Genomic DNA, 27,374 nt, shown 5'->3' with positions numbered 1-27,374 from the left:
GTCTTACTATTTATTTTCCCCTCCACAAACAGCAAACAAAACAACACACCAAAACAAGCTTTTTACTGTGTACAGAACTGATGCCAAAGCAAGTATCAAAGTCAGAAAGAAGATGAAAAAGTTAACTTTGTTCTTTGATATTATTTTCTATGTGGTGATCTGCTTCAAACTAATGTTAAATTTTTGAACAGAAGGCTCTTCAAAGTTTTCCACAGCTCCCGTTTCCACTTGTTCAAACAACTCAGACCATACTAGTAAGTCTCAATTGCACATCAACTTTTTCAAAGCAGATAAGGGGTTGCATAAATAGCATCACAAACCAGAAGACCAATGCAATAGTGGGATAACGGCAGCTTCCCCTGCCAACACACTCCCCAAGCAGTCCTTTTGTCACAAATTGACATAATCTCCAAGGTAACTGAAATGAGGCTGTGAAATTGTATTTCACTGCTTTGCTGATACAGTGATTGTAAGAACACTAAGAAACTAAGTCCTTTTGCCACCTTATCTACTAAAAAAATAATCAGATGCAAGACCCTTAGCTTGTCCAAAGCACTCCATGAAGCTACTGCAAACCAACATGAAGTTTACAGTTCTCAAGTAGTCTTTTCTGTTTTCCTTTCTTAACTTCTGTTTTTCCTGCTCACTTAATTCCTTCCTCCCTGTATTATCTTCTTTTCAGAATTCCCTTTGAGTCCTCTGCTACGGGACCCTCCTTTAGGAATCAAGTCTTGTCTCTTTGTTCTTCAGAAAACTCAAAATAGGAAAAACAATGTTGATTTCAACTGGCTTATGAAGATTAAAAAGACCACTTTATGCTCCAGTGCTCTCATTACAGTTTTACACTGATGCATGCATGTTTTACTATAAATTTAATTTCTTCTACAAATCCATGCTACACGTTTGGCAGAGCATACTAAACCTGGCCAGCTCCATAGTCAGTACTTTTTCTTTTTTTCTCCTAACATTAGAGAGTAAACCACATTATTTAGTCTTACTAAAGTAAGGCACGCTAACGTAAACACAAGCTTAATTCCTTATATACTTCCTTTGTGAGGCTAATAGTTCTATATATAAAGAGAGAAAATAAAAACTAGTTGCAGTCATGAAGCTGCCACACTAACTTCTCTGAAACAAAAACGTATATATATTTATTGGTTGGTGATGTAGCTTGAGAGAAAATCTGATTCCAGAGAAAAGTTACAACACAGGCAGAGAGTACAGATTCTAATATGGGGCTAACAAACCACTGGTGTGCATGATTCACCTCCAAAGAACCCACAGAGTCAACAAGCATAAAAGCAGTTACACCAAAGCCTTCATCTACCTAGCAACACTCTAAATTTCATTCTGCATTACTACAACAGGAAATTTTTTAATAGCTCCTTAAAATCATTATATAAGACATAAATGCTAAATATATTCTTCAGGTTGTATTTTAGAATATATTCTGTATTTCATGAGGATAGTTAAATGATTTTTTTTTCAACATGAGAAAGGCTTGGGTTGTTACCAGTTTGAACTACATAGCCAGTACCAACCTACCTACTAGTAGACACAGTACTTTTGCTGAATCACAAGATCCCATCTTAAAGTTTCAATATTTTAGTTAGCTTTACACCTATAGAATTGAGAAACAGGTCTGCTATGCTCCCCAATATAACACAAGTAGCAAACAAAAATAATTTCCAAGAGCAGCCTACTAATCATTGATTAGTTCTCACATCACCATCTTACACCAGACACAGACTTCAGACAGCACTCTCTCTTCCTCAGCAATATGCTTAGCAACAACTCTAATCTTTGCTGTGCCTTTCTGTCTCACTTTAAACAGCTAGGTTTCTCTCACCCTTTCTTCTAGCACTTTGGGGGGCAAGCCCAAGCCCCAGAATGAGAAAGATAAAGAGATAATTACACTTCAGGAGTCTTTAGAAAGATCACTCTTGTAAACTGTAATGACAGATGTGGGTGATCCCACCCAAATGATTTGTGATTGCACCCAGTGAACAAGCACATCCACTATTTTTTCTGCTAAAGGGATCAGCAATTAACTATTTAACAAAAGTTTAGTGATAAGTGTTAAATGGCAAGATTTTTAACACCCCATTGACACAGACTAGTAACTACATCGTACTGCCAGCATGACTAGTACTTTCACAACAGTAGATCTGAACTAGCAGCTTAGCTACACTGTGGAGACTTCAGATCATCCCATGCTGGCACAGCCCTGCAGTGAGGATGCCGGATATTGCCAGCAGATGGAAGTCTTCCAGTTCAGTGACATCTTCTCCCCAAGGTGCGTTAGCACTCCACCAGTGTAGCTGCATCCACATAAGACCTTTTGCCAAAGGGAAAAAAAATTTTCTTCCCTCCTCCACACTTTTAGGCACTGCAAGTTAACCTAAATCTTAACAGCTTGTACCAAGTGCAGACACACTGAAGCATGACTACTGCTTGTATAAGCAGCTACGTAGGCAACACAACAAACAGTCCACATACTAAAGCCGTTTTGCTAGTGTAATCTAACAATTATATACACACACATAACATTTATGTATCATATACACAATCGTATATTTTTACATCTTAATATATTGTATCATTAATATATCGCTATACACTACATACATGATACCCACGTATAATATTCAGTATATATTACACGTATATTGATTGCTTATATTAAGATGAAAATATTTAAGTTGTTCTCTATGTCTGTATATACAGCTTTTTCATTGACAGCCATTCTTCTAAAAATGTATATTGCAGAGCTGGCTTAAGAACAGTTCCTGTCTCAAACAGTTTCTAATAGAAAAAGGAAATAAAAACAAGCCAGAAGTTCTAAAGGCCCTTGTTTTAATGATGTTTGGGTTTGCTCTTTTTTTTTCCCCCTTAAGTAATGTTAGTTTTGTTTTGGGGTAGTTTTCATTGGGGTTTTTGGGGGGGGATGGGGTGAGGCTGGAGGTGGGTTTCTTGGGGGTGTTTTTTGGGTGTGGATTCAGTGTTATACAAGACAGCAGCCTTGGTACCTCAGCAAATACTCTAATGAAAAATAATGCAGTTACCATAAACTCTTTATTGAAAAGTTACAGCAAACTTCTGTACAAACTGTCTTTGCACTGCCTCTAATACTTGCTAAAGTTACCACAAATGCCTATGCCAGCCTCACTTTGTGGCTGAAAGGAAAACAAGCTTCCCTCCCTTCTCTTTCACACTTCCGATGCAGCCCCCTCTCTGAACAGTCTGCCTTGTTCTTCCCCATGAAAAACTGCTGTTTTCTTTCACATTTCTAATGTTCAATATTTATGTTACTTGTGTCCCCTATATCTTCCTCACATTCTCTGCTACTACCACTCTGCACTCTCCTACTCCATCTTTATTACAGTCACCCAGTTACAGGTGTATTGCCTGTGCTGTACACCCACTCCCATCCACACACTGACAGCTCATCTCAGTGTATCAGTGTTTGATTCTCAAAACAAGACCTTAGCTCCTTTCTGATCAACATGCTTCATTCTTTGCCCTTCTACCACACAGCTGCCCAACTTCGTCATACATCATTCAACATGTGAACACCCAACACCTTTCTCTCTTCACACTCATGTTGCAGGACAACCCCACGACCATGAATGCTTTGCTTCATTCTTACTCAAATAACTTCTCTGCATTTGATTCCACCTTATGTGCAGTCCCAGCTGAGTTCCTCTTTTGTCCGGGCCAACCAATTCATTCTTCCCATCAAACTTTCTTCCTTCTCCAGATCTACCTATCTCAGACTTCTTTCAAGAGAGGCACTGAAGGTCACATCCCGTTTTTATCTGAGCTTACTGACTCTTTACTTACTCCAATTCCCCCACTTGTCTAGCTTCAAGTATGAATGCAAAGGAGGTATTTGTAAGAGAGAAGGTAAGCTTATCTTTTCAGATTGCCTATTTTTACTTCCTTGATAACTTAAGGGAAACGTGTATAATACTCACAAGAACTATCTTCAAATATGGAAAGCTTTTCTGCCTGCATATGCTTTAATCAAGAGAGGTACTTTTAATCACTTTCCTCTGGGATTAAATAACCTACCCTTCTGTGCCAGTGACTTCATATATATATATGTATCATATATATATATCTCTCTCTCTCTCTCTCTCTCTCTCTCTCTCTCTATATATATATATATATATATATGTATCAACACCTCTCTGCCTCAACCAGATTCAAAAGTAAACCTATTCCTAAACCCGTTTTGTCTTTCTGACAGCCCTTCCATGTTTTCTTTACTAAAGCTCGCTGAACACACTTCCCGTAAATTCTTGCCTTGAACTGTAATATTGAAGCACTGTGACTCGTTTAATCCTTTCCATTCCACTGAAATTATTCCTTCCAAACCTGTCTGTTTAACAGAACCACCTGGAGCCAAGTTCACAAAAATAAGGAATTATCCCTGCTAACATATCAATCTCCACATTTCCCATGAACTTCTCTGGTCTTCTGTTTACACATATACAGGTTTTTCTAATCTTAGCAGCATCCCCTGCACGTCTCTCCTGCTGCAAAGCAGACCAATTTACAAGCTCTACACCCTTCAACACGTACATTCCCTATCCCCACCATCTGCTCAGTGGACAATAATCTAGCAAGTAGTACCAACTCACTGTTGGTACCTCACACAGTCATCTCATCAGAATCTACCTTCCCTCTGCATTCTCAGCTGCAGCTGCGTATCTTCTATGTAACCATGTTTTTCCCCAACCATCTCCCTTTCACTCCTTTCCTGAAAGCTGTTTAGCTTCACAAATTTGTAACTGTATATTTGGTCTCACCTTTGACTTACCTTAGACATTAGGTGGTTCCCCATCTAGATCTAACAATTTTTTGTTTTTGAACAACATCCAAGATGCAGCATTTTCAATCCACCCACATATGAAACTTTGCAAGATAAGAGAGGTCTGGGCTGCTACTCAATTACATTTGACTTTTGGATGCAATTTTCCCCTCTCCAGAATGACTGAAGAGTCACTCATGAGAGTATTTTGTTTTCCAGGAAATGTCTCATTTAGACACTGCTCTCTATATTGTTTCTCTGAGGTTCTGTTTCCCCACCGGTACATAGTGTGTACAAAGGGGATGGGAGGATGTCAAATGGAAAACAATTCTGGTTAATACTACCTATTCATTCACATTTTACACGCCTTCTTTTCAGGTTTCCTGTTTTGAATAGGACAAACTACCAAAAACATCAATAACACTTTCTTGTTTTTCCTCAAAACTTAGTGACACAAACAACAAAAATCTGACCATTGTTCATGAACTAGTATTCTGACAATACCAACTGTCATGCTGACAAATGCCTTCTTCCTTCGCTATTTTAAACTTAGTTTACAACTTTGAAGCTTTTTTATTCCAAATCATCTACTGTGAAGAATCCTAGTATGTAATTAAGGTTTCTGTGTATTTTAAAAAAGGCAAAATATGAAGAATAACCCAGGATGTTGCCACACAGAGTTCCTATTGTCAGAGCTAAGTAATTCAGACTTGGGGTTAGCAAGTTAACGTTAAAAGGGAGGATAGTTTTGTGCTTACTACATCTCATTTTATTTAATTTGAAAGAACTGGGCAATTTTCCCCCTCTCAGCACATAATGCAGATCATGGCTGAGGAGATCTAAAATAATGTTACAGCTGCTTAGCTTTTCCCTTGCACTAAGTTTTGCATTCATTTCTGCTCTAGTCTGTATTTCTATTTTATAATGAAACATACAGCCAAGTTATTTATAGGCTAAGGATTAACTGCACTCATAAGAACAAACCCTCAAGAGGTTAACCTCATCCTCTTAAACTTCACACACTACAATCCCAGAGACAGCTGGCAACCACAGCCGAGAGAGAAAAAAATAATCCCACATCTTGCTAATCCTTTAACCAATCACCTCATGCAACAGTGGAGAGGCCTCTCCAAGGCCTACAACTCAATCTGTCTCAAGAGTACTGTCAATCCAAAAGATACATATTTCACAGAACCATTAGCAACATGCCTCAAAAGGCAAAATAAGTTAGCTGGCTACCCAGTGGTACACCAAAATCATGCATCTAAAATGCAGTACTAAAAAAGATCCAGTTTGCTGCTTGTATTCCCCATTCAAATATTTGCATATTCTACCCATAAACCTACCTAGTTTATTAATTTGAAAGCACATCTAACAAATTTTGCATTGTTTACATCTAGATAGACCAATTTAGCTGTCCCTTATACTTCCTGCCACAAACTTTGAGCACCTTTGATTTTCCAGCCAAATTATCTCGAACGCCACAAATAAACTAAAACCACAAAAAAACCCACAAAAGAAAACAACAAACAAAACCCAACAACTTTAAGTTAAATCTTAATCATCTACCTAATTTTTATCATATCATAATTTGGATTCTCCCTTAACCCCACATATGGATACTGCCTGCAGCTGTAGCAGTATCAGGGAATTAAGAAGTGCACTCATCTCTTAAAGCTTTCTGGTTTGTTTGTTCTTTATCTAGAAAAATTGCTCCTCATTCAACTTCAGTATAAAAATGGTGCCATAAAATAAAAATAAAAAAAAAAAGCCAGGAGGTTGTTTAGCCACACTGCTAAGCCCATGGTTGGAAGTTAAAGCCTCCAAAAACATGCAGCAAAAGTATAAGGCTAGGACTGGTAATAACCAAGTACCATCCACAGTTCTTTCCTAAAGTAAGAACTTTTACTCAACACAGAGGATTAGCGCTGCTCACAAGCTCACCGAGTCCAACTATATTATTTTTTCAATTTTTAATGTGTCAATTCATTCTCTTTTGTACATCCTTAATACACACGAATTCCAAACTTGCTTTTGACTTTGTAGGTAAACTGTGTGAAAGAAATCTCAGTCCCATGAGACTACAGAGTTCCTGTCTTCAGTCTGCCATCTAATAGGCTTCCACCTTTTCAACTATAAATAATAAAATTTAAAAAACACACTGTTATATACTTATATATACTATCTTGATATGTAAAGTATGAAATAAATATAGTAAAAAAATCATCTTGTATTTCAGAAAGTTTTTCCCACTAATTAAAGTCTTTGTTCCCTTCCAGCAGCAACAGGAATTGCTGTAACACAGGAAAGCCAACTGGGAATCTTTTGAACCCAATGGCCCATAAAGAGAGAAAGGAAGGAATGGATAAAAGTCAAACTCTGACAAAAATGAAGATTTTATCCAGTCAAGAGAAAATACAAAAGTGAGTATCAGCTATGAAAATTAAACTTTCTTGCCATCTCAAAACTTATTGTACGTAAGTATTCTCAGTAGTATGCTGTCAGAAGCTGCCTGATTGCATCTCCTACTGTCTGCCCAGCCTATTTGCATTCTGAAAAAAAGTTTTCTGATCTTTCATGGCCATAATAGATGTCTAAACTGTTAACTTACTATTTTTTTCTTATCTGAAAGACTCTGCACTTTACCAGCATGGCCGTTCCATTGTTCTTTACACTAAGTCAGATCCCTGAACAATACTGACAGCTGCTAGCAAACTGGGGTGTGCTCACTCTCAGTGCAGCTGCCGCTTGTAGGAACAGACAGGCTTCTGATGTGTCCTCCCTTCTGAGAGAGGGCTTGACACACTGTGTGCTCAGTGCAAGGAAGCAAAGGTCCACCGAATTGTCAACCCAATTTTATGTTATTCAAGTTTTCTAGGATGCACACCATCCCTTTCAAAAAAATCAAGCATATGTCAGAGCATGAAACTTACTGTGCAGCACAAGGTAATTACTGATCACGTAAGACTGTAAAAGATCACTGGGACATATATCTAATTTTAGCATGCATCTTTTTTTTAGCATGCATGCATATACACAGGCAAATTCTGTGCATAAGGTATTAAATTCCTAATTTGTAGTTTGGAATTTGTACAGCAGCATTAAGAAGTCTTTCAGAAGACACAGAAAAGTAGAAAGTACCTCTTCTAATGAACCTCAAGTATCTGAAAAACAGAAAAGGTGGAGACATAGAAGCCTGCTCCCAAAGACCTTCCCACTTCCCCTCCTCTACCCCCCCCTCAAAAAAAAACGATCTTAATTGCATGTGGTACTTGTAGATCCTATCACTTTTAGAAGACTGTATCTTGCAGACTATAAAACGGGGTATGTGACATGCTCGAGATGATAAAATTTGGTTTGGCTAACTTGCACTAGGTCCAGCATGAATGTTTTAGATCTATTTTAATATGCATTTCCTTTTACTGCATAAAATATTCTTTAAAACCAGTTCATTAAAAAGGGGTTTTTTTTTAATTAATTCTTTAGGATGAAAAATTGAAAGAAAAAGGCAAGAAAGTACATTTCTCTAATCTGTGCTCATCAAATACCACAAACATATATGTGTTGTATTTCAAAGATCAAATCAGGTATTTATACAGTAATTCATTACACAAACAAAGCATAGAGGAGATTGTGACAAATACAGATGTAATTGTGTGGGTTTCTAAGATGTGATTAGCAAATCAACTGAGTAACAGTCAAAATTTGACACAATGGGGAAAAACAGCACATATTTAAAGGGCGGGGGTTATGTTTATGCAAAACTAATCTGTCAAGTGTAATAAAGCAGCTTGAATAAAATTTAAGATGGAAATCCACTGAAGCTCCCCATTTCAGGAAGGAAAAGCTATTAAAAGGAAATGAAGGTCACCCTCCCAGTTTATTTCACCTAATTGACTGCCAATAGCTTACCACAGGCAAACCAACTGCAGATCTGCAATTGAGAAACTGATGAAAGGAGCATTTTCAAGCTGAGGCTCATTCTTTTAATCCTTCCTCACTCCCCCCCTTTTTTTTTCTATCTCCAGTTGGGATGTAATTTTAAGCACAGATGGATTAACTGGTTCCATTGTCTGTAGACGTCATTGGACTATGGCACTGTTAATCCATACAGCAGCATGTCTAATTACCATTACAAAGTGTCTGAGGGAACTACAAAGACCAGCAGGGCATCTTCTCACAAGCAATTAACATAAACTGATAAATGAGTAATTTGAATCCGATCAAGGCTCTAACACATGAATAAAATCAGAAAGCACAGGTTCTTGTTTCGACTACTTCTTTCACTTCGTCTGGAAGGGCAGAAAACATGAGAAATATTCTAGACTTAGTGGTAGGGGAAATGAACTCATTCAGTGGAAGGAACGTATGGTTTGAAGTTCCTTAATACAAACCAAATGACTTGTGATTGACAAGCAGTCACAAGCAAGTAGTAGCATATTTAGAAGCACATACATGGTGAAAGGCTATTAGAACACTGTGTCAAGACAATCAATACGAGTTCAAAAGCAAGTGAAGTTTCTTTTCAGTAGCTTGCTAATTTAAAATTCATGAAAGATTCACGAGAAATAAAGAAGAATGAATAGTTGTACAGGCTCCAAGAACTCAAGTGTCACAAAAAGCATGAGGCAAAGGTAACTAGATCAGCTGACACACAATACCTACAAATAAACAAGCAATTCTCCTAATCATTATGTTTCTTGCAAAACAAAAAGTTTTCAAACAAAAAGTTTTGTTATGCTCAGCACTGCTGTACAGAACAACAAAGTAAGCTGTTAACTTTATTCCTGCTAAAAGCTGTGTGCAGCAAGGCAAACACTTCAGCAACACTGAGATATCAAAATATCAAGCTTATTTTAAAAACAGAAAAGCAATAAGATATGAAAGCAAGTTATACACACTGTAGGAGGTAGACCTGGAAGGCCACGTACCCCGATGATGGCATTCAGCTCAGCCATGGTCACTTGTTTGGCACGTTCTACAGCTTGGGCCACTTGTTGCTGATGCTATTAAAAAAAGAAGGGGCATGGGGAGGAATCTGTGTTAAGGTATTGTCCACATCAAATCAAACCAAGATAAGAAACACCTGAATAACTGCAGAAACTCAAGCTACCTACTGCAAGACATCTTGCACAGGTAAAATGCAACAGTGCCCCCTTTCTCACCTGTTCGAAATTAAACAACAGCCCTGAAGGCAACCAGCTCACCTCTTTCCAGATGCCACTTCAATATTAATTTTCTGGCAAACGAATGATCACTTTCTAATTGAGATGACAGGACACTAATGTCAACTTCACACTAGTGTCGGTTTTAACACTTAAACATTCTGGGGCCATATAGCAAAACCTACTGAAATTACAAACAGGGAAAAAAAGTGCTGAACTAAACAAGAATTACAAATACTCTTCCTAAACTCCAGAATTTGAAAAGCCATAACCAAAATAATAGGCTTCAAAATTTAACAGCAGCTGCTCACGATACACTACAATTGCAGTCATTCAGACCAGATGCAGGTTTGCAACCTTAAACAGTATTTTGCATCTGAACTAACTACACACCTTTACAACTGAGATCTGATACAAATTATGTCAACAAGATAAGCATGCTTATTTCACTAGCTTCACATTTGACAACTGAATATCAAATAACTAATCACCATGATTAGAAACTAAAGCATCTTGTTGCACTGGTAATATTTTACAGACTCCCACTCTCCCCAGGAAATGAATGAGGCTGAGCCATTGTCACTAGTTTGAACTCAAGATTTGCTAGACCAAATTAGCAGGGGGTTTGCACACTTCAGCTATAACAGATGTTCCTTACACTTGTATATTGTGATAAAATTAACATCTTAAAACTAGCTAATTTGCAAATAGAAAAGCAACATAATTGCACTTAAACAGCTGAACAGTTTTACTTACTTCCTGAGACAAAAATGGGATGACCTGTGCACAAATTGTATTCAATCTCTTGGCGATTTCTGTCTATAGAGGAAAAGTATTTTGATTAAAACTGTGGTTTAGGTTTTTTGACAAACATTAACTAGTGTACAAGATTATATTAAGTTCACACAGTGAAGAAAGTAACAGAAAATCCACATCTTCATTCTACTGCAAATATAAGTTAATATATAAGACCATATGAGGAGAGAGACTTAGTAAGCTACTGTAAGACATCTGCCATGTCTAAAGCACCTAATCTGTATACACATTTATGCACAAATCTGGCCCTTGTATATTGGTCATTAAAAAATAAAGCATTTTTAAAATCCAGTAAGTCCAAGATAAAGCCTTTTAAAATGTAGATTTGTTATTGCTCAAATTATCAAGTAGCATAACATGAAGATGACAGGCATGGAAGAAAAATGTTTCTGTCACAATCGATTTTATCTGCCTATTAGAAGCTAAAATTATTTTTGCTGACAGAAACAGACCATCATGAGTACAAAAGAAATACCAAAACAGAAGCAAAGCAGAATGAAGACAAAAGATACAGACTTCTAAAACATCCATATTGAGAGAGAATTAAAATAATGCAGACAAGAAAGTATCAGATCAGAAAACGCTATAGTCAATAATAGTGAATTAGTGAAACCATGAGTAACAGGAAAACTGTAAGGCTAGGAGCCAGCAGAGAACAGAACAATCCTCCACTGAAACAAGCAGAGAAGACAGCAGGTCAAAGTGTTTGAGTCCCACTTTTTGACAGCCTTATCTCCCACTTTTGGCCTGTAAATTTGAACACAAGATTTCTGGAGGGGAATGGGGATCTTCTTCTCTCATTACTCACTTACTGGTGCTTACAGCTTTTCAGGCCTATACATCTGTCTCCTATTTAAAACAACCACTATAACTAACCCTTAAGGTACCTGCACAACTCCTACATTTTTTCTTAAAAACTTCTGCAGTCTCTGTAGCACAGTTACACAAAATCAAAATTAGCATCTACATGTGAACACAGCCTATGTACAAAACACTCTGAAGAGCTCTCGTCAGTCTGTTATATCATTAACCCATATAGATATTTCCTGGGGTTTCTGTTTTAAGACAAGAAACAACAGATCCCTGCTGAGACTTGTTAGACCTTCCATGAAATGACATGTACAAACCTGAGCAAAGAAAAACTTTTTCCAAAGTCAGATGAAAGCATTGCTAACTTGTCAGACAAATCCTGCATTCCCATCATCCTGAGGTTTTCAGGAAGACACCGTGATGTGCTGATCCTTACACATCAGTCAAGCAGTAATCAGGATACACCCTCCACTTGGTATGTTTCAGCAAACAGGTGATTTGGGATCTAAATACAACTGGCAAGCTTTAAGACCTCTTTCCCCACCTCTGACAGACACAAGAAAATGCTGAATAGCACTGAAGTATGTAAAACACTATGCCTCTGACATAACCTGAAGTATTCCACCTAACCAAAATCTAACATTTGACACATCCATTCAAAAGTTTTGCAGAGACAAGAGTCTCCAAAGTAGTTCTGGGATGTATTCACCCTAGGACAAAATGGTTCTGCTTAAGTAAGGGCAATGAAGGGACAGCTGCTTTACAACAAACCTTGTTCCCCTGGGACACGGGGAACAGATCCCTATTCTCAGCCATATTTCACAAGGTACCACAGCAGTTCCTGTTTTGTCTGGACCACGACCACAAAATATCCATCATCCTGTGCATAGATAGCCTTTATTACTGGTACTACATACCTACCAGCAAATGCAATTAAAGGAAGTTACTAGCTTAACTATTATCAGTTACCAGACTTAACTATTACCAATTCTGTTGGTGCTTTCAGTGTTTTTTAACAAGCAGAGGGGAAAAAATACAAAACAAAAACCACACACACACAAAAAAAAAACAACAACACAAAACCACTACACAAATACACACACACACACACACTTCCACCCCTGAACTCCTCCACCCCAACTGTGAGAACTTATTTACTGAAGGGCATTTTTTCACATGTTTAGTATGTCTCCCCAGAAAGCAAGGTATGTTAGCTACAGAAAGGAAGTCTGTTACATAGCAATCTATCTGGCTGATGTTTAGCTAAAATGCTCGAGGTCCAAGAAGTTAATTGCCCTAGACCAATGGGATTACCTTCAAGACAGAAGCCAGGATGAATCATAGCAGCTGATAAGAGGGGAAAGAAGATTAAAGTACAAAACACAAATTGGCTCCTGCTGAAAAGTTCTTTGGCCTGTATGGCCTACACAAAGGTCTCCCTATTCTGTAATACTGAGATAAGTATCCTTATTGTAGCTGTAAGGAAATAAAAAAATGTTTCAATAAAGTCTATAAAATACACAAGTTGTCAAATTATTTTTCCAGGGCAGGTCCCAAAAAGCTAAGCTTCACTCTGACAACACTGCATAAAGGATGGCACACACTCAAGAGAATGCAACATTGTGCAATAATTACCAGTCCCAAAACACGTATCAGTTAGTTTGTTGGGAATTTTACTTGTTTGTGGGGTTGTTTGTTTTTTGGGGTGTTTGTTTTTTGGTTGTTTGGTGGTTTGTTTTTTTTTTTTGGGGGGGGGGTGTCTTGGTTTGTTTTCTATTATTTTCTTAAAGATAAAAATTAAAAAAAACTTTTCCCCTTTCCCAGTCAATCTTACTTTATAATTATTGTCTATATATACAGCATTAGAGTAAGCTATATATCCCAGATTTACAGTTTATGCATTTGAAAGTCTTAAGAAAGGTACTAATCAGTTTCTACTACAGGCCTCCCAAAGTAACACACCTGTTATCTAACTGCTGATCTTGAGACATATAGGGCAAGACAGAATAATGAGTAAACTGATAGTACTGAGCACAGGTATGAAAAAAACGTATCCTTCAGAGTTTGTCTTTACCAAAGGAGGGCATCACTGAGGATCATATACTAATAACACCTTTAATATCCATCCACAATAAATGTAAATGTACATGCCACAAGTAAGTTTATTTCAAGATTCCTTGCTGCTGTTTCAAGTGCCAGTTAAGAGACATTTACGCTGAAAAGGAACTGAAAAGACTACATACTACATAACAAAAGTCTGCTTGCATTTAAAAAGCAGTTTGCCTACTAGAGGTATTTCCCTCACACAATTAAATAAAGTATTTAAAATTATTTATCCACTATGAGATTTCATACATCTCCTGTTTCCTGGCTTCAAATGTTTAGTAGAAATTATTCACAAACGTGTTATATATTTTCATTCTCTAGTGAGCTATGAAAATTAAGGTTTAATGCACAATTCACCTAATCTTGCCTATTAAGAGTTCAAGAGGTTGTTTTTGGAATAGAGGGGAAAAAAAAGATCTTTCATTACTTTAAATATCAATCTAGCTATTCAAAAAGCAATGTATGTTCAATTTTCAAGGTGAAATTATCTCCCAAATATTATGCACGTGTGTGTGTGTATATACATATATATATATACACACACACACACGCGCGTGCTCATTCTTGAAGGCAAAAACCTTTCCTGAAGGAGGATAGAAGAGCTTTGTTAATCAAGAGTAGACATCAGTAATTGGTAGCACTAGAAAAAGCTATATATTCTGGATTTGGGGCTCATGCATTTGAAAGTCTTAAGAAAGGTACATACCAATTACTATTAGAGGCCTCCCAAAGTAGCATAGCTATTATCTCAACGCTGATCTTGAGATACATAGGGCAAGTCAGAAGAATGAGTAAATGAAGAAAATTCTGCAGAAAGCTACTTGAGCATAGACAAACATGACTAAATGCCCGTGTTCTCTGGCTCCTTGGTAAAGCAGACTGTGGAAGCCTGCATCTCTCATGAAAGCCCTCCTAGCTCTATGACAGCTCTCAGCAAAGCATTTGAAGTGCCCTTAACTGTTTGTGTTCTTAATACAGAGCCTCTTGAATGCATTCATTTTTAATAGAGGACCTGAGAGGGGGGCCCATCAAAGCATGGCAAAAATGCATCATTCACCAATTCTTGCTGTTGTTATGATTGTCTTTTGATTTATTTGCAAATGGCAAGCTTACTAGACCCCTAACTGAAGTACTACCCTACTTTCTGAAATATCATTAAAAATTAACATGACAGAATTCAGCTGCAATTTATAAACTTGAGTCAATGGATTTTTCTTAGCTCTTTTTTTTTTTTTTTGCCTCTGTTCTATCTAATGAAAGACTTAACTGTTTTGACCTAACCATTCCCAAGCTCAAGTGTCTGTACTTTAGTCCCTTGCTAAAGTGAATTCTTAACATAATGGCAGAGAACAAAGCAGCCAGACTACTAAATACACGTTTAAATAAGTAATTTTACTCAACACATAACAGAGCTTGGATATACAATTTTACTTTTTCCTTCTGCCTTTTAAAAAAAGAAAAACATGAGTATGTTTTCATCTACAGTAGTCTATTCCAGATTATTTCACATTTTGACAACCTGTACTTTCCAAAGCACCATTGAACATACCATATTTAAATCAACATGATTTTTTTAACTACCAATTTTTACACTGAAATGAAAAGAAGTAAGTATAATACAAGTAACCAAACTCTATTTCTCATCACACCTAACACCCATGTGTATTTTATCACTAGCGGTGGAAGCCCTAGCTTATGGGAGCCACCAGTCTCACTTCTGAGTGAAGACTTAATCACCTTTCAGCTTCAAGGAGTTCAACAATAAGAATTTGGGGTTTGCCCCAATCAGTACCTACCATACATGTCCCAGTAGTGACTTTAAGTACAGCATCCATGGTCATCTAAAGCAAAAACTGTATCTTATAACACATCATTTTTAACGTGTTGTGATAACCGCTATATTATTAGTGAAGAGACTCCTAAGAGCTGTCCAGACCTTCCTACCTTCCCTTACAAAACAATGCTCTGCAAAAAAATGTTCATTTTATGTCAAAAGCTTATTATTCTTTCTTGAAAGCTGCACTTCCTATATCATAGAGATCAGTATCTGAAAGCACTCTATCACCACTTCTTAGGGACAGACTTATGTGTTCTCATTTATTACATTTTTATTTAACTATTTCAACCCAATTTTGACAATCATTGCCATTAGACTGGGAAGAACACATTTTAATATAATTAAAAGTAAAGCAAGAAAACCAAAAGTTCTGATGATACCAAAAAAGCATGCCCTGATCCATTCTTTTAAAGCAAAAGATTCAGAGAATCAGCCTTTAATTCATAGAAAAGAACATACTGTAAGTTTACACTCATAAAACCTCTAGAAGGTTAATTGTTCTGTATTCTGCCTCCACTTGCAACATACACAAAGATAACATGGAACTCCTGGAAGAACAAAATGGACTCCCTGCCATTTACAGCATGTAACACAGTAACCCACTAGGGAGTAAAGGTCTGTGTTGTAATTTTGGTCATTACTGAATCATTTGAGACTATCTGTGGTGGGGATGAGAAGATAATCGAAGGCTATAAGAATGCTACAAATGTCTTGACCTCAGACCAATTTTCATTTCCATCTAACAGACATGGATAAAAAGCATCTTTATAGGACACGATTGTCCATTTTTTTAATCCCAGTTGCAAGACAGATACCAGTTAAATATTATATTTCAAAACATCTAGGGTAAGAAACTGCATGTGTATATTTTAGTCTTGCATTAAAGTTTAGTATCTATTTAGTAGAATCACAGAAACAAGCAGTACATTCAAACAATGTAGCCTTCTTTTTATCACTGAGATCTTCAAAGGCAACAAAAAGCACACATATTCACAAAGCAATTACAAAAAAAGAACACTTCACTGTGCTTAGCACTCTGTATGCTTTGTTAGAAGTTTGCTACAGAAGGACTCAAGCATTTCCAAAAAATTGTTACTAAGAACTGGGGGGGTGAGAGGATGTTGGAGGTATAATTAAATCTCAAAATTTAAATATTCAAGAGCCTCAAATGATTAAGGCTAGCATTCTGTGAACTTTGCTGTTCATGAGTTGAATCCATGTTGAGCACAGAGATATGCATATATTATTAGTGCCCTTTCACTTAAAATGAATATGCTACAATCTGTTTTGGCGATGGATGAAGAGGAAAAAACAAATAAAAATAAAGGCAACATGGCATTTAAAAGTTTAGCCCCCCCCATAGTATATCGATGTCAAACAACTGCGTGTCAAGCTAAGATTCAATTCAGGTAAGTGCCACTGACAAATTTTCTTGTTCCCAGACGTGCTTTAGGATTATTTTATTGCTTAAAATTTAATTTGTTCCAACTCGCATCTCCATGACAACACTGGCTAACTCTGCAAATCATTTGGGTAATTGGGTATCTTATCTTTCTATTGCTCTCAAATCAAATGATTCTGCTAGAACTGCAGCGGCCAATCAAATTTACAGGCCTCCTGAGTAATAGACTCGCACAAGTAGCCGCATTCATCTCCCCTTTACCGCCGTATTAACCACCCTGTGACAAACTGTGGAAGTTGGCCTTCAAACTCTATTTTAAATTATAAACACTGTCATTACTAACATTCTCACTAACAGAAGGGGGTGGGAAGGTTTATTCTCAACAGATACTTTAAATTCAATCTGACAAGCAGCAATAAGTAGTAGTCATTTCTGCGACAGGAACAATCTCTTTATTTTCAGTGTACACTGCCAGTTTACGATAAAGTATCAGTAACAAATACAGCTTTTCCTTTGATCCACATGTGTACTACACATTTTAATTGCAAAATCAGCTGTCCACAAGATGATATTAAAACTCCAAAACACTGGCATAAAAAAAAATCTTTAGCTATGAAAAAAACCCAAAACACCTCCATACTGCAAGTGGGAGTGTGGGGAAATAACAGAAATATTAACAGAATAAAATCTCAAAATGATAAAGCCACAGAATACTAGATAGTTTCCAAGGTGAAATCAGTTGGGTTTTTTTAATTCAGTACCTAAAGTACATTTATCTGAATCCTTAGATGTCAATTTAAGTTACAGAAAGGTCATGCTAATTTAAACATAAGCTACATATGATGCACAAGTCAACATACACACTTGCCAAACATCTAATACACATTTGGACCTCATTCAACTGTAAAGTCAAGTGACTGGCTATATTTCAGATGTCTAATTTCAAAGCTCTCTATAATAATAGAGAAAGGCTGCTGCACAGCTCTCAAGGAACCACTGTACAAAACTGCCCATCCCATTTGCAGCTGTAAATCCTGCTGAACCCAAGCCAACTGGCAACAAAGAAGCTGTTGTCAGGATGTTAAAACCCTCCTTTCACGCATCCCCACTATGTCAAGACTCTTCTTAACCTTGGCTAAACAGGAAAGTCACCACATTTCTCCTTTAATCCAGCTTCAACCCATCTTGCTCAAGCACCCCAGAGTACTACGGCAACCAAGCTAGGAGCAGAGGGTTTGTGAGGAAAAAAAAAATGTAGGAAGAGGGGAATTCATCCAATAAGACTGCACTCTAATGGTGACTAGAAGCAGCATGGTATTCAAAATTATCCACCATACTCCACATTATTAGCTCAAGGACATTAAGAACTTAATTTACTGTGGGCAGCTGAGCAACACTACATTATGTAAGAATAAGGAGACAGAAGAAAAAAAGGAAGGAGGCATAAAACACCCCAGTATCTGTTAATTGCTATAACCCTATCAGAAAAGAGCCCTCTTAGCTTTTCATTTAGTTCAGGACATGATTTTAAAGCTACATCCTATTTTGCTCTCCCTTACACAAGCCACATCCAAATTTCTGCATACAACCTTGCAGCACCAAACTACTTTACTAGGTTGGCAATCCAAAGTCAGAGCTCTTGTATAGCTGAAGATGTGCCTAGAACCACACAGTTAATGCTTTAATTTTTAGAAAGTTCCTCAAACAAAAGCATTCAATGTCAATAACAAAACTCCCAGTCAGGATTCAGTCCTTATCAACATTAAGTAAACCTATAATAGCAGGTAGAATCTGGATTTGACAACAATAAGCATGAGATCTGGAAGAAGAAAAAAAAAACAAACACCAAAACCAACAACAACACCACCACCAAAAAATACCCCACCCCCCCCCCCCCCCCTTAATACAAAGATCTGGGGGAAGGAAAGGAAGGGGAATCAAAGAGGTATCAAATGCACTACATTCACGAGAACTTTAGCAGTTAACTACCTAATTAAACTTACCAATAAAGTCACACACACTGCTGTATCTTAAATATGATTTTACTGTTTCACAATACTTATCCAGAGCTACATCCAGAGCTCAGTTTCAAAAATCTGTCACATCGGAGAACCAATTTAAGGCCTTAAAGCTGTGTTCATGTCAGTGCTTCAGGTGCCATCAGGTGACTCACTAATAGAGTAACAAGTTAAGAGGACTGACAACCCTTTTGTCAGCAACTAGCTGAGTTATCTACCACATAGGATTTGGGAGAAGAAAGGTGAAAATAACAGATTTTCACTATGTGGGAAAAGGGTCTGAAAATCTTTCAAGCAAAACTTTGTGGGAACATGTCAGCAATTTCTTGCCCATTTTATTCGGTTTTATATATATTCTGTTGCACACAGAATAGAAAAATAGAATGTAATCTTGATACTATAATTACTAAGAGAGAACAACTGAATGAAACTCTCCAAACAGTTAACTAATTTGTTAAAACCCAACAAGCACTGCAGAGTTTATCATTATGCGGTCAAGAGCAAAGAATGAGAAAGCCAGCAAGACTTCAGGAAAGCAAATGACAACTTGTAAGATCAGCTTTGTAAGACCCATTACTAAGGGAGTAGATAAAATGGCATTATGGAGAACTCACATTTTCTTTATGGAACAAGACTAAGGACATGGATGATAGTTAATACATCTGAGAATGGAAGAGGAAGGGACAGAGAAAAAAGGGAAGGAATGGAATTGTGCCAACAGACTAAATCCCAAATTCTTAACTGACATAGAGGAAAATGTGCAGGAAGTGTAAACTAGGTCAAGTGAGGCAGTATGAGCACACACATACAAGCACATAACTATTTGCCACTAGTAAATAACAACTGAAGTAAAGCTTCTGCTCTACAGATTGGAATAGTTGGAGGAGAACAAAAGAGGTGCAATCCCTTCAATTAGAAAAGATATAATCAAGGGACACAGAGAAGGCCAGAAATTCTATACATTTTTGCATCCATCTTAACTATACAAAAACTACCACCAAGCACATAATTAATACAAATTGATAGTCATGTAAGGTCAACACTGCAGCTTAAGCAGAAAAGCAATAGGTCAGAGAGTTCAAAGTAAAACAGAGTCTTCAAATTGACCAGGCCTGATGAAATTAAAAAAAAAGCAAATTAGAGAAGACTGTGGACACCTTGCAGAACCTGCCAATGTCAAGTGGAAAGGAAATTAAGAAACAACAGTGCCTAATGGACAGAAAACAGAAAATGAAGGAGCAAAGATACTCCAGCTTAATCACTATTCTTGAAGTCTGGGGCAGTGAAAAGCTTCTTATCCATAAACATCTCTGTGAAACAGGGATATAAATCTCAACTCAGAAGTACTTTCAGGATAAACACCACCATAATTATGCAATGTCCAAAAATTATGGCTAAGAGAGGCAGATGATGTTAACATCTACACTAAGAATGACACTGGTAGTGCTATTAGAAGCAACACAAACAGCAGAGCACAGCTAAAATTTTACTTTGTGGGAACAAGTACAAAACTGCTTGATAATTAACCTATGTATGAATACATTCTTCTCTTCTGCAAATTAAGAAGATCTGCATGCATGATAGGTCCAGTATTTTTAAGTATTTCCCACTAACAAGAGTAAAGATTTCTTCATTTGCCCTAATCCTTAATTTGCTGAGAGCTTCGAACTGAGACAGAATATGCTGGAGAATACCTTCAGAACTCACTTTGCAGTGAATGGGAAAAAATGGACTACAAAGGAGAAAGAAGGATAGGGATAAATGAGGATAAAGGGCCATAGCATGCCTAGACAGAAACATAAAGGAAAAGGAAATAATGGGCCAGGAAGGAATCTCTTGGTCACAGCAGATCAGAAGCTGAACGTAAGTCAAAAGCATGCTGTGGCAAAAAAGACTGTCGCCACAGTAAGCCATATGCTAAGTAAGCTTTCTATGCTACTCAGCATGGCATTTCCTCCCCTGGAGTACTGCACTTATTTCAGGCACTGTACATCAGCTGGGCAACAACATTCAGAGAACGAACATTAGACTGCGCAAGTATACAAAATGGTTCTGGAAGGCTCTGGAAGGGATTTGCTCTCCCTACCCAGGGTGAAGAAAATGAATAGTAAAGAGCAGATTGAAGCTGTAACTGAAGCAGCATTTCAACAGCAAGGACATAAAAGCATCCTACTACCTTGAGAGCTTGCAAGTCATCTCTACTGTTAAGTCTTTGCTAACAGATAGGACAAGCACCCTATTAGCAATGACACTGGTTTAGCCAACCCTGCTGGGACACAGGGTGCAGTAGGTCCTTTCTAGTGCTGCAATTCTACAGTTCATATTTCAGTTTAAAGAAAAAAACCTAAGACCTTTCCATTGGTCTTGTTAACCGAAGATTTTGTGTTTGCTTAACTGGCAGTTTATGTCCATCATTTGAGGTCACAGACAGCTAGCTGTCTGCAAAGTAACAGCTGGAAACCTGACAACCGATTCAAAAAAACAAATTCAGTGACCTTACACCCAAACTCACACATGAAAAATAGCAGTAAACATTTCAAGTTTGTTTGGGTTTTGTGATTTGGCTTTGTTGGATTTGGGGATTTTTTCAGGGTGGGGGGGAGTCAGTTGTGGGTTGTTTTTTTTTGGGGGGGTGGGGGAAGTGTGTTAACAAAGCAAAAATGTTGTGAATGAGAACTGTTGTGGCAATACTGCAAAAGAATGATCCATTAGTAATTTTCCAAAAGAAATCACGGGATTTTTATTCCCTCCCCCACCCCAGGATTTAATTCAAAGTTTTACATTTAAAAAAGTTGAGATCATCATACCATGAAGCATAGAGCACAGCAATTCAGGGGGTTTAGAAGACTTAAAACCAATTTCATGAATAGGCAGATTTCCACAGATCATAAGCCCTACCTAACTTCAAATGTCCTTTCTTTTTCTTGACCTAAAAAATACAGGTTTCCTCACAGACTTAACACCTAATCAAGATGCAGCTGAACAAGCATACCAGTTCTTGCTCCCCATCTCCAAAAGTGAAAGCTATCTTTTTTGGTTTTGCTTGATAATCCATAGAAGCCTTTAAAATGGCACAAATAGAGGCAGCAGCACTTTGTTCTCTAAATCAATTTTACCCTCAGCCATCAACTAGATGTTCCAGCACAGAGAAAGAACAGTCCTTCCCTTCTAATTCAAAAATCCATACCACCATTGCCCTTGCAAACTGCTAAACAAGCAGTATCGGCAATTCACTTGTGTTCTGTAATATATTTACTGCAAATCCCAACAGCTTGCCTCCTAATGCAGTTTTCTATTCTGTCTGTTCTTGTCAATACACTGATTGGTCATCTTACAAGTGAGTTGCTTTGACTGGCTGTTTACATAAACATCAAAAAGCTTCAAGAGGAATAAGAAAAGACTGAACAGAAAAAAAAACAACATCAATACTGCTTGGGGAAGGGAAAAGGAAAAAAAAAAACCACACAACCAAAAACCAAATGAAACAACAACTAACCAAACAAAATAAATTAAGAAAACTACACACCAAAAACCCCTACATCAAACACAAGTTAACCTCAGTTTCTGTTTTGTTATCACATTGTTAGCTCTTTGGATCACCTAAGTAGGAAATATTTTCAGATAAGCAGCCCTGACACAAAGTTTACCCAACGTCCCTCAACTTTAATCTGCAGTTTAATCATCTGTGCTAATTTGTTCACACATCTGCGGAATAGAAAGAAAAGGTGAATGCTACTGGCTAACCCCCAGTTAGAGACTGGACAGTCTTTAAACACTGTGCAAACCATCATTACCCACAGACTACTACTGTCATTATAAAAGTTCAATGAAACCTACCAAACAGGTTCATTTCCTGAACTGTTTCCCCCATACTAGAAAGTATGTTTTGTAACAGCTAGGCTTGCTAACAACTGAAATACTCAACACAAGGTTGAAGTACCACTACTACCCTATGAAATAATGCTATAAACCTTTCTGTATTCCAATTTCACTTAAACGTACTGTGATTATGGTTCCAACTGAGAGAATTCAACATTATTTCAATTTGTTTATATGAATCTTGAAACAGCAACAGGACAGGCCATTTTTCTTAAGTACCAAAAAAGATGCATCACTAGGCCTTCTTTAAAAGAGACAACCTTAGGAAATAACAGATTTTCAAACTTAGTCAGATTTAAACTAGAGTTCTGTTAAGAATATATTCAATTTCAGCAAGCTCTACTCTTCAGTCATCTCCAGCACTGTACCATCAACAGGTCACCAGTGGAGCTTCACTGGGGCCTTTACTGCAATCCACTTAAAGAGCATGTTCAGCTGTGAGTTGGAAAAGACAGCCAGCAGTAAGAAAGCTTGCTCCATAAGATAATGCATTCAAAGTAAAAACAATGGCTGAAGTCTAAGTGGGTAATGAAAAGAATTTTACCTAGACAAAGTTTTCACACGATGGGAGTAGCCATCCCTAGCCTCAATGTTAAATGATGGCTCCTGGGATTAAAATCATCCTTCATGAGCCAAAACTCAAATGTAAAAGGCAAGTCCAGCAGTTCAGCATTTCATGGCAGTCTAAAGAGAAATAAAATGTTGGGAAATTTAAAGGGGGGGGGGGGAACAAAACAAAATATTAAAAAAAAATATACAAAGCATACAGAAAACAGAATTATGTGATAATATAAATTTCTTGTTCACCTGCACCTTAGAACTGCATGTAGTTCTAGTTAAAAATTAGAAAGGTTGAGGGAAAAGCAAGGAAGATGACCAAAGAAAGCCACACAACTGTGTAGGTTGGGACTGCCCAACCTGAAAAGGACCCAACACAGATACCAAATTTTGAGTTAATTGAAAAAAGCAGGTAGGCATCAACGACTTGTCTATTCTGAGAACTAGGGGCAACCAAACAAAGTTCAAAGCAAAGAAAGATTGGGTTTTTGCCCTACACCTGGGCCAACCTCCTCTCCACCACAGCCAGGGTGGAAACACACCATAAAGCAATTGTGTAGAAGGGGTCAAGAGGTGTCCTGGTTCTTGAATATGCATCAGCCCCTAACCCTCATGTTGGTGAAGGCTACACCCCATATTAGAATGCAATAGTATGACTGCAAGCAGCTACCTGATTAAAAATTCAAAGTGTTCCCGCTCTTTGGCAAAAAGGAAGATGCTGACAAAGTGGAGCAAGTCACTAAGTGACACCAGTACAAGGATCAGGCAATCGGAGCATGCAATGTACCAGGAAGAAGTTAGATTTGTTTAGTTTCAAGAAGAGGAGGAGTAATGGGAGAGGTGGTTTGATTGCTGACAGAGATGATTATAGAGAAGACTAAACCAGACTCTTCTGAGAGGTGCTCAGCCAGTAACAAAAGGCATACAATGATCATTGGTGCAGAAAGGCAAAGTCACAGTTAGTGAAAGAAAAAATTCTTCCCTATGAGGGTGGGTCAAACACTGAAAAGTGTTGCCCAGAAAATGTCACACCGTGTTACCCCCACAAAATACTTAAGATGGAAACCTGATACTTGCAGAAGGTTGTTTGAACATGGAACCAACTTGCAAGTACTTCAAAAGCCATGGCCTACAGGTAATCCTGAGGACTAATCTGTTAAATTATCTGTTTTGACAAATACATGAGGGAAAATGGGAACTTCTCCCTGTCGGTTGTTGTTTTTCCCCTTTCTGAAAGAAACTACATAAGAAACTACTATTGCTCAAATAGCTACATTCAGAGTCCAACTAAGAAGTGTGAAGCAAAAGACAAAAATAGTACTGTTTGACATAATTGCCATTGTATTTCCCTAAATCTTACCTCGAGTGGAAAGATAACCTCACCAGTTCTACTCAAAGCTGTTATCATTTTTAAAATAATAGTACTGTGCAGTCTTTTGGTAAGAGCCAGTTAACCTAAAGCTGTTTTTAAAGGCTTTTACTGTATGCCAATGGTGACCTACTATCAACCCTGAAAGATCCTCTTTCATTTTGCACAGGAGACACAATGCAATTTTATTGCTTGCCTAGGAACACCTAAGTGCTTGAGTAGGGTGGGAGGAAAAGCAATTCAAATGCATAGCTTGAATTGGTGTAACAACCAGCAGGAGGAAAAGCATTAAGCTCTTTTCCCTGGAATCTGTTCAGACAGAAGGGTACTATACATTCACAAAACATCTTCCCTCTTACTCCCTTACTCCTCTTCCTACCCCAAAAATTACCAGGGCTTTTTTTTTTCTTTTGCCCACTTGAACCAATATATAAAGTGCATCATCAGACATTTGGTAATGTACATTCCAGCAACGCAAGGAAGGAGGAATGCTGGAGGAACACGTTTCATCTCTCTTTCCCTGGTTCTATGAGGAACCAAAAATCTTGTAGATCAAGTCTAAAATGAGAGATAATCAGGCAGTGTTTAACGTAAGTAAAGTTTTTACACTGTGACATACTTTCAGATCAAGTCGTATATGAAATTGACATAGGAGACAGTACCTGACAACCTGGTTATCTAAAAAACACATAGAAATGTATTTCACACAGTGCCCTGAATCTGTCAGATAATTCCTTCACAGTAACTCTGGCCTCGACCTTAAAATGTGGTACAGAAGTTGAGGTCATTAGTCTTTTCTCTACATTCAAACTGGCAACTCTAGTTGTGGTAGAATAGGCTGCACTGCTGAAACAACCATACTCATTTAAAAAACAAACATTTGTATAATATGTACAACTTTTTGAGTGAAAAGTACTATGTCCCAATCAACCTTACCATTTCCTCTTTAAAAAAACAAAAGAAAACAGGAGGTTTTGCACATCTTATGTGGCAGTGCCAACGTAAAGTGTTCTTAAAACACCCACTGCACACCACCAAAACCTTAATGATTCATGAAGTCTTTCATTCCGACAACTGAGATGCAAGTAGGAAGAAAAAAATTATCTTTAAACCCCTTTCCACAGCACAGCCATCCTACTCAGAAGCTGTAGAGAGCTAACTAAGATCCTTAAATCCCTCCTATTTAACCCACTTCTAAAGAACATCACGATGTTCTAATGAGGTATCAGTGCAAGATTCTGTCCTTTGCTGTAAAACACTAGCAATTATTCCACAAAACAGTCCAGGTTAAACCAGACTTTTGCATAACTCGTTAACATAATACAGTTTTAGAGATTGTATACTCTTCTACAAGAGGCTAGGTACTGAACGACAGATTTGCCTTCAGGCAGGTCACAGAGATCACAATAACCCACCCAAACAAAAGGAAACTTAGCTGTCACCGCTGGGATAGCAGAAACCCACATACTGTAGTAGTTTATATAGTCTGTCAGTTGCTTCAGCAGTGATGAATTTCTCTTTCTTTGGCTGTCTGCCACTGAACAAAAGCTAATCTTTCACCTAAACAATCAAGGCATTGAATGCACAGGAAGCCTTATCTTCTGGCTTATGACATAAGATGACACACACAGCTGGTGAAAATAAAGAGGCGCTGCCCTGAATAGCCAAGCGCAGCAACTCTTTAAGTACAGTGTGATTTTTAACACCCAACCAACTCCACATCTTGGCACTAGCAGCTGATGCATCTGTTTTGCCAGCCACAGATGTCACAGTGGAAAAATCTGACTCAGACCGTGTATCACAGAAGAGAAATTTAAGACCACCTAATATATCCTTAACTCATTCAGTCTTCTTGACACATATGAAAACAATATTTGCGTGTATCCTAAAAGAATCTTCAGGTGCTTGTTTCTGTTTCAGGTGTGCAAAACTTAAGTGACTATTCACCTTAAAATAATTTATCTGTAAACAAGACAGAAGAATCCACACACAGCATCCTCTTACTAGCTAACCTCTGAAATTCTTAAAAAAGAAAAAAAAAAAGACAAAAGACAAAGACAAAAAAACAACCCACCAAAAAAAACAGCTCAGAGAAACTAGGGAAAAAAAAAAAAAAACAAAAACAAAAAAAAAAAACAAACAAACAAACAAAAAAAAAACAAACAAAAAAAAAAAACAAAAAACAAACCAACACACACTAAACCACAAAACCCACTAGACACAAATATGCCAAAAACATTATTTCCTGACCACTGTTCAGACAGCAAGTTGAAATGCAGGAGCAGTACCTCAATTTAAGCATGCAGCTAAACAATTAAACACAGCTAAGATACAAAGCTAAAGTTGTGAAGGAAGCCTTACACGGCCACTTCTGGACTTAAATGCAACATATTCAAGTGGAAAGCTCAGTATGTATGGGAAGTTCACCTCAATTTAAATCTGTTTATAACAACATTTAAGTCCCAAGTAACTTTGTTTCGTCAAAACAATTACCAAATTAAATGAAGAGAAACTGGCTGATCCCACTGTATCAGTACAAGTCAACCTTCTCACATGCGGGCAAACTGTGACTACTTCATTTTATCCACATGGCTCTAC

At 37.5% G+C, this 27,374-nt stretch overlaps 1 protein-coding gene across 4 annotated transcripts in view; it reads right to left on the bottom strand.

The window, feature by feature from the left end:
• TLE1 (TLE family member 1, transcriptional corepressor) overlaps positions 1 to 27,374 on the bottom strand; it is a 75,955-nt gene that overhangs the window by 43,341 nt on the left and 5,240 nt on the right. For 3 of the 4 annotated variants that reach the window (XM_062640868.1, XM_062640877.1, XM_062640886.1), the window contains exons 5-6: positions 10,738 to 10,800; positions 9,748 to 9,822 (exon numbers count right to left, since the gene is read on the bottom strand). In XM_062640868.1, the coding sequence (XP_062496852.1) occupies positions 9,748 to 9,822; positions 10,738 to 10,800 (138 nt within the window). Of the gene's footprint in view, positions 1 to 9,717; positions 9,823 to 10,737; positions 10,801 to 27,374 lie in introns of all 4 variants that reach the window. The other variant, XM_062640860.1, reaches the window with a different exon arrangement.

This window comes from Pezoporus occidentalis, unplaced genomic scaffold (assembly GCF_034315485.1).
Source record: "Pezoporus occidentalis ecotype Australia unplaced genomic scaffold, CSIRO_AGI_Poc_V1 ctg117, whole genome shotgun sequence".
In the NCBI taxonomy this organism is placed as follows: Eukaryota; Metazoa; Chordata; class Aves; order Psittaciformes; family Psittacidae; genus Pezoporus; species Pezoporus occidentalis.
Note: the sequence above shows the minus strand (reverse complement) of the source record. Positions and strands in the feature narration are given on the sequence as shown.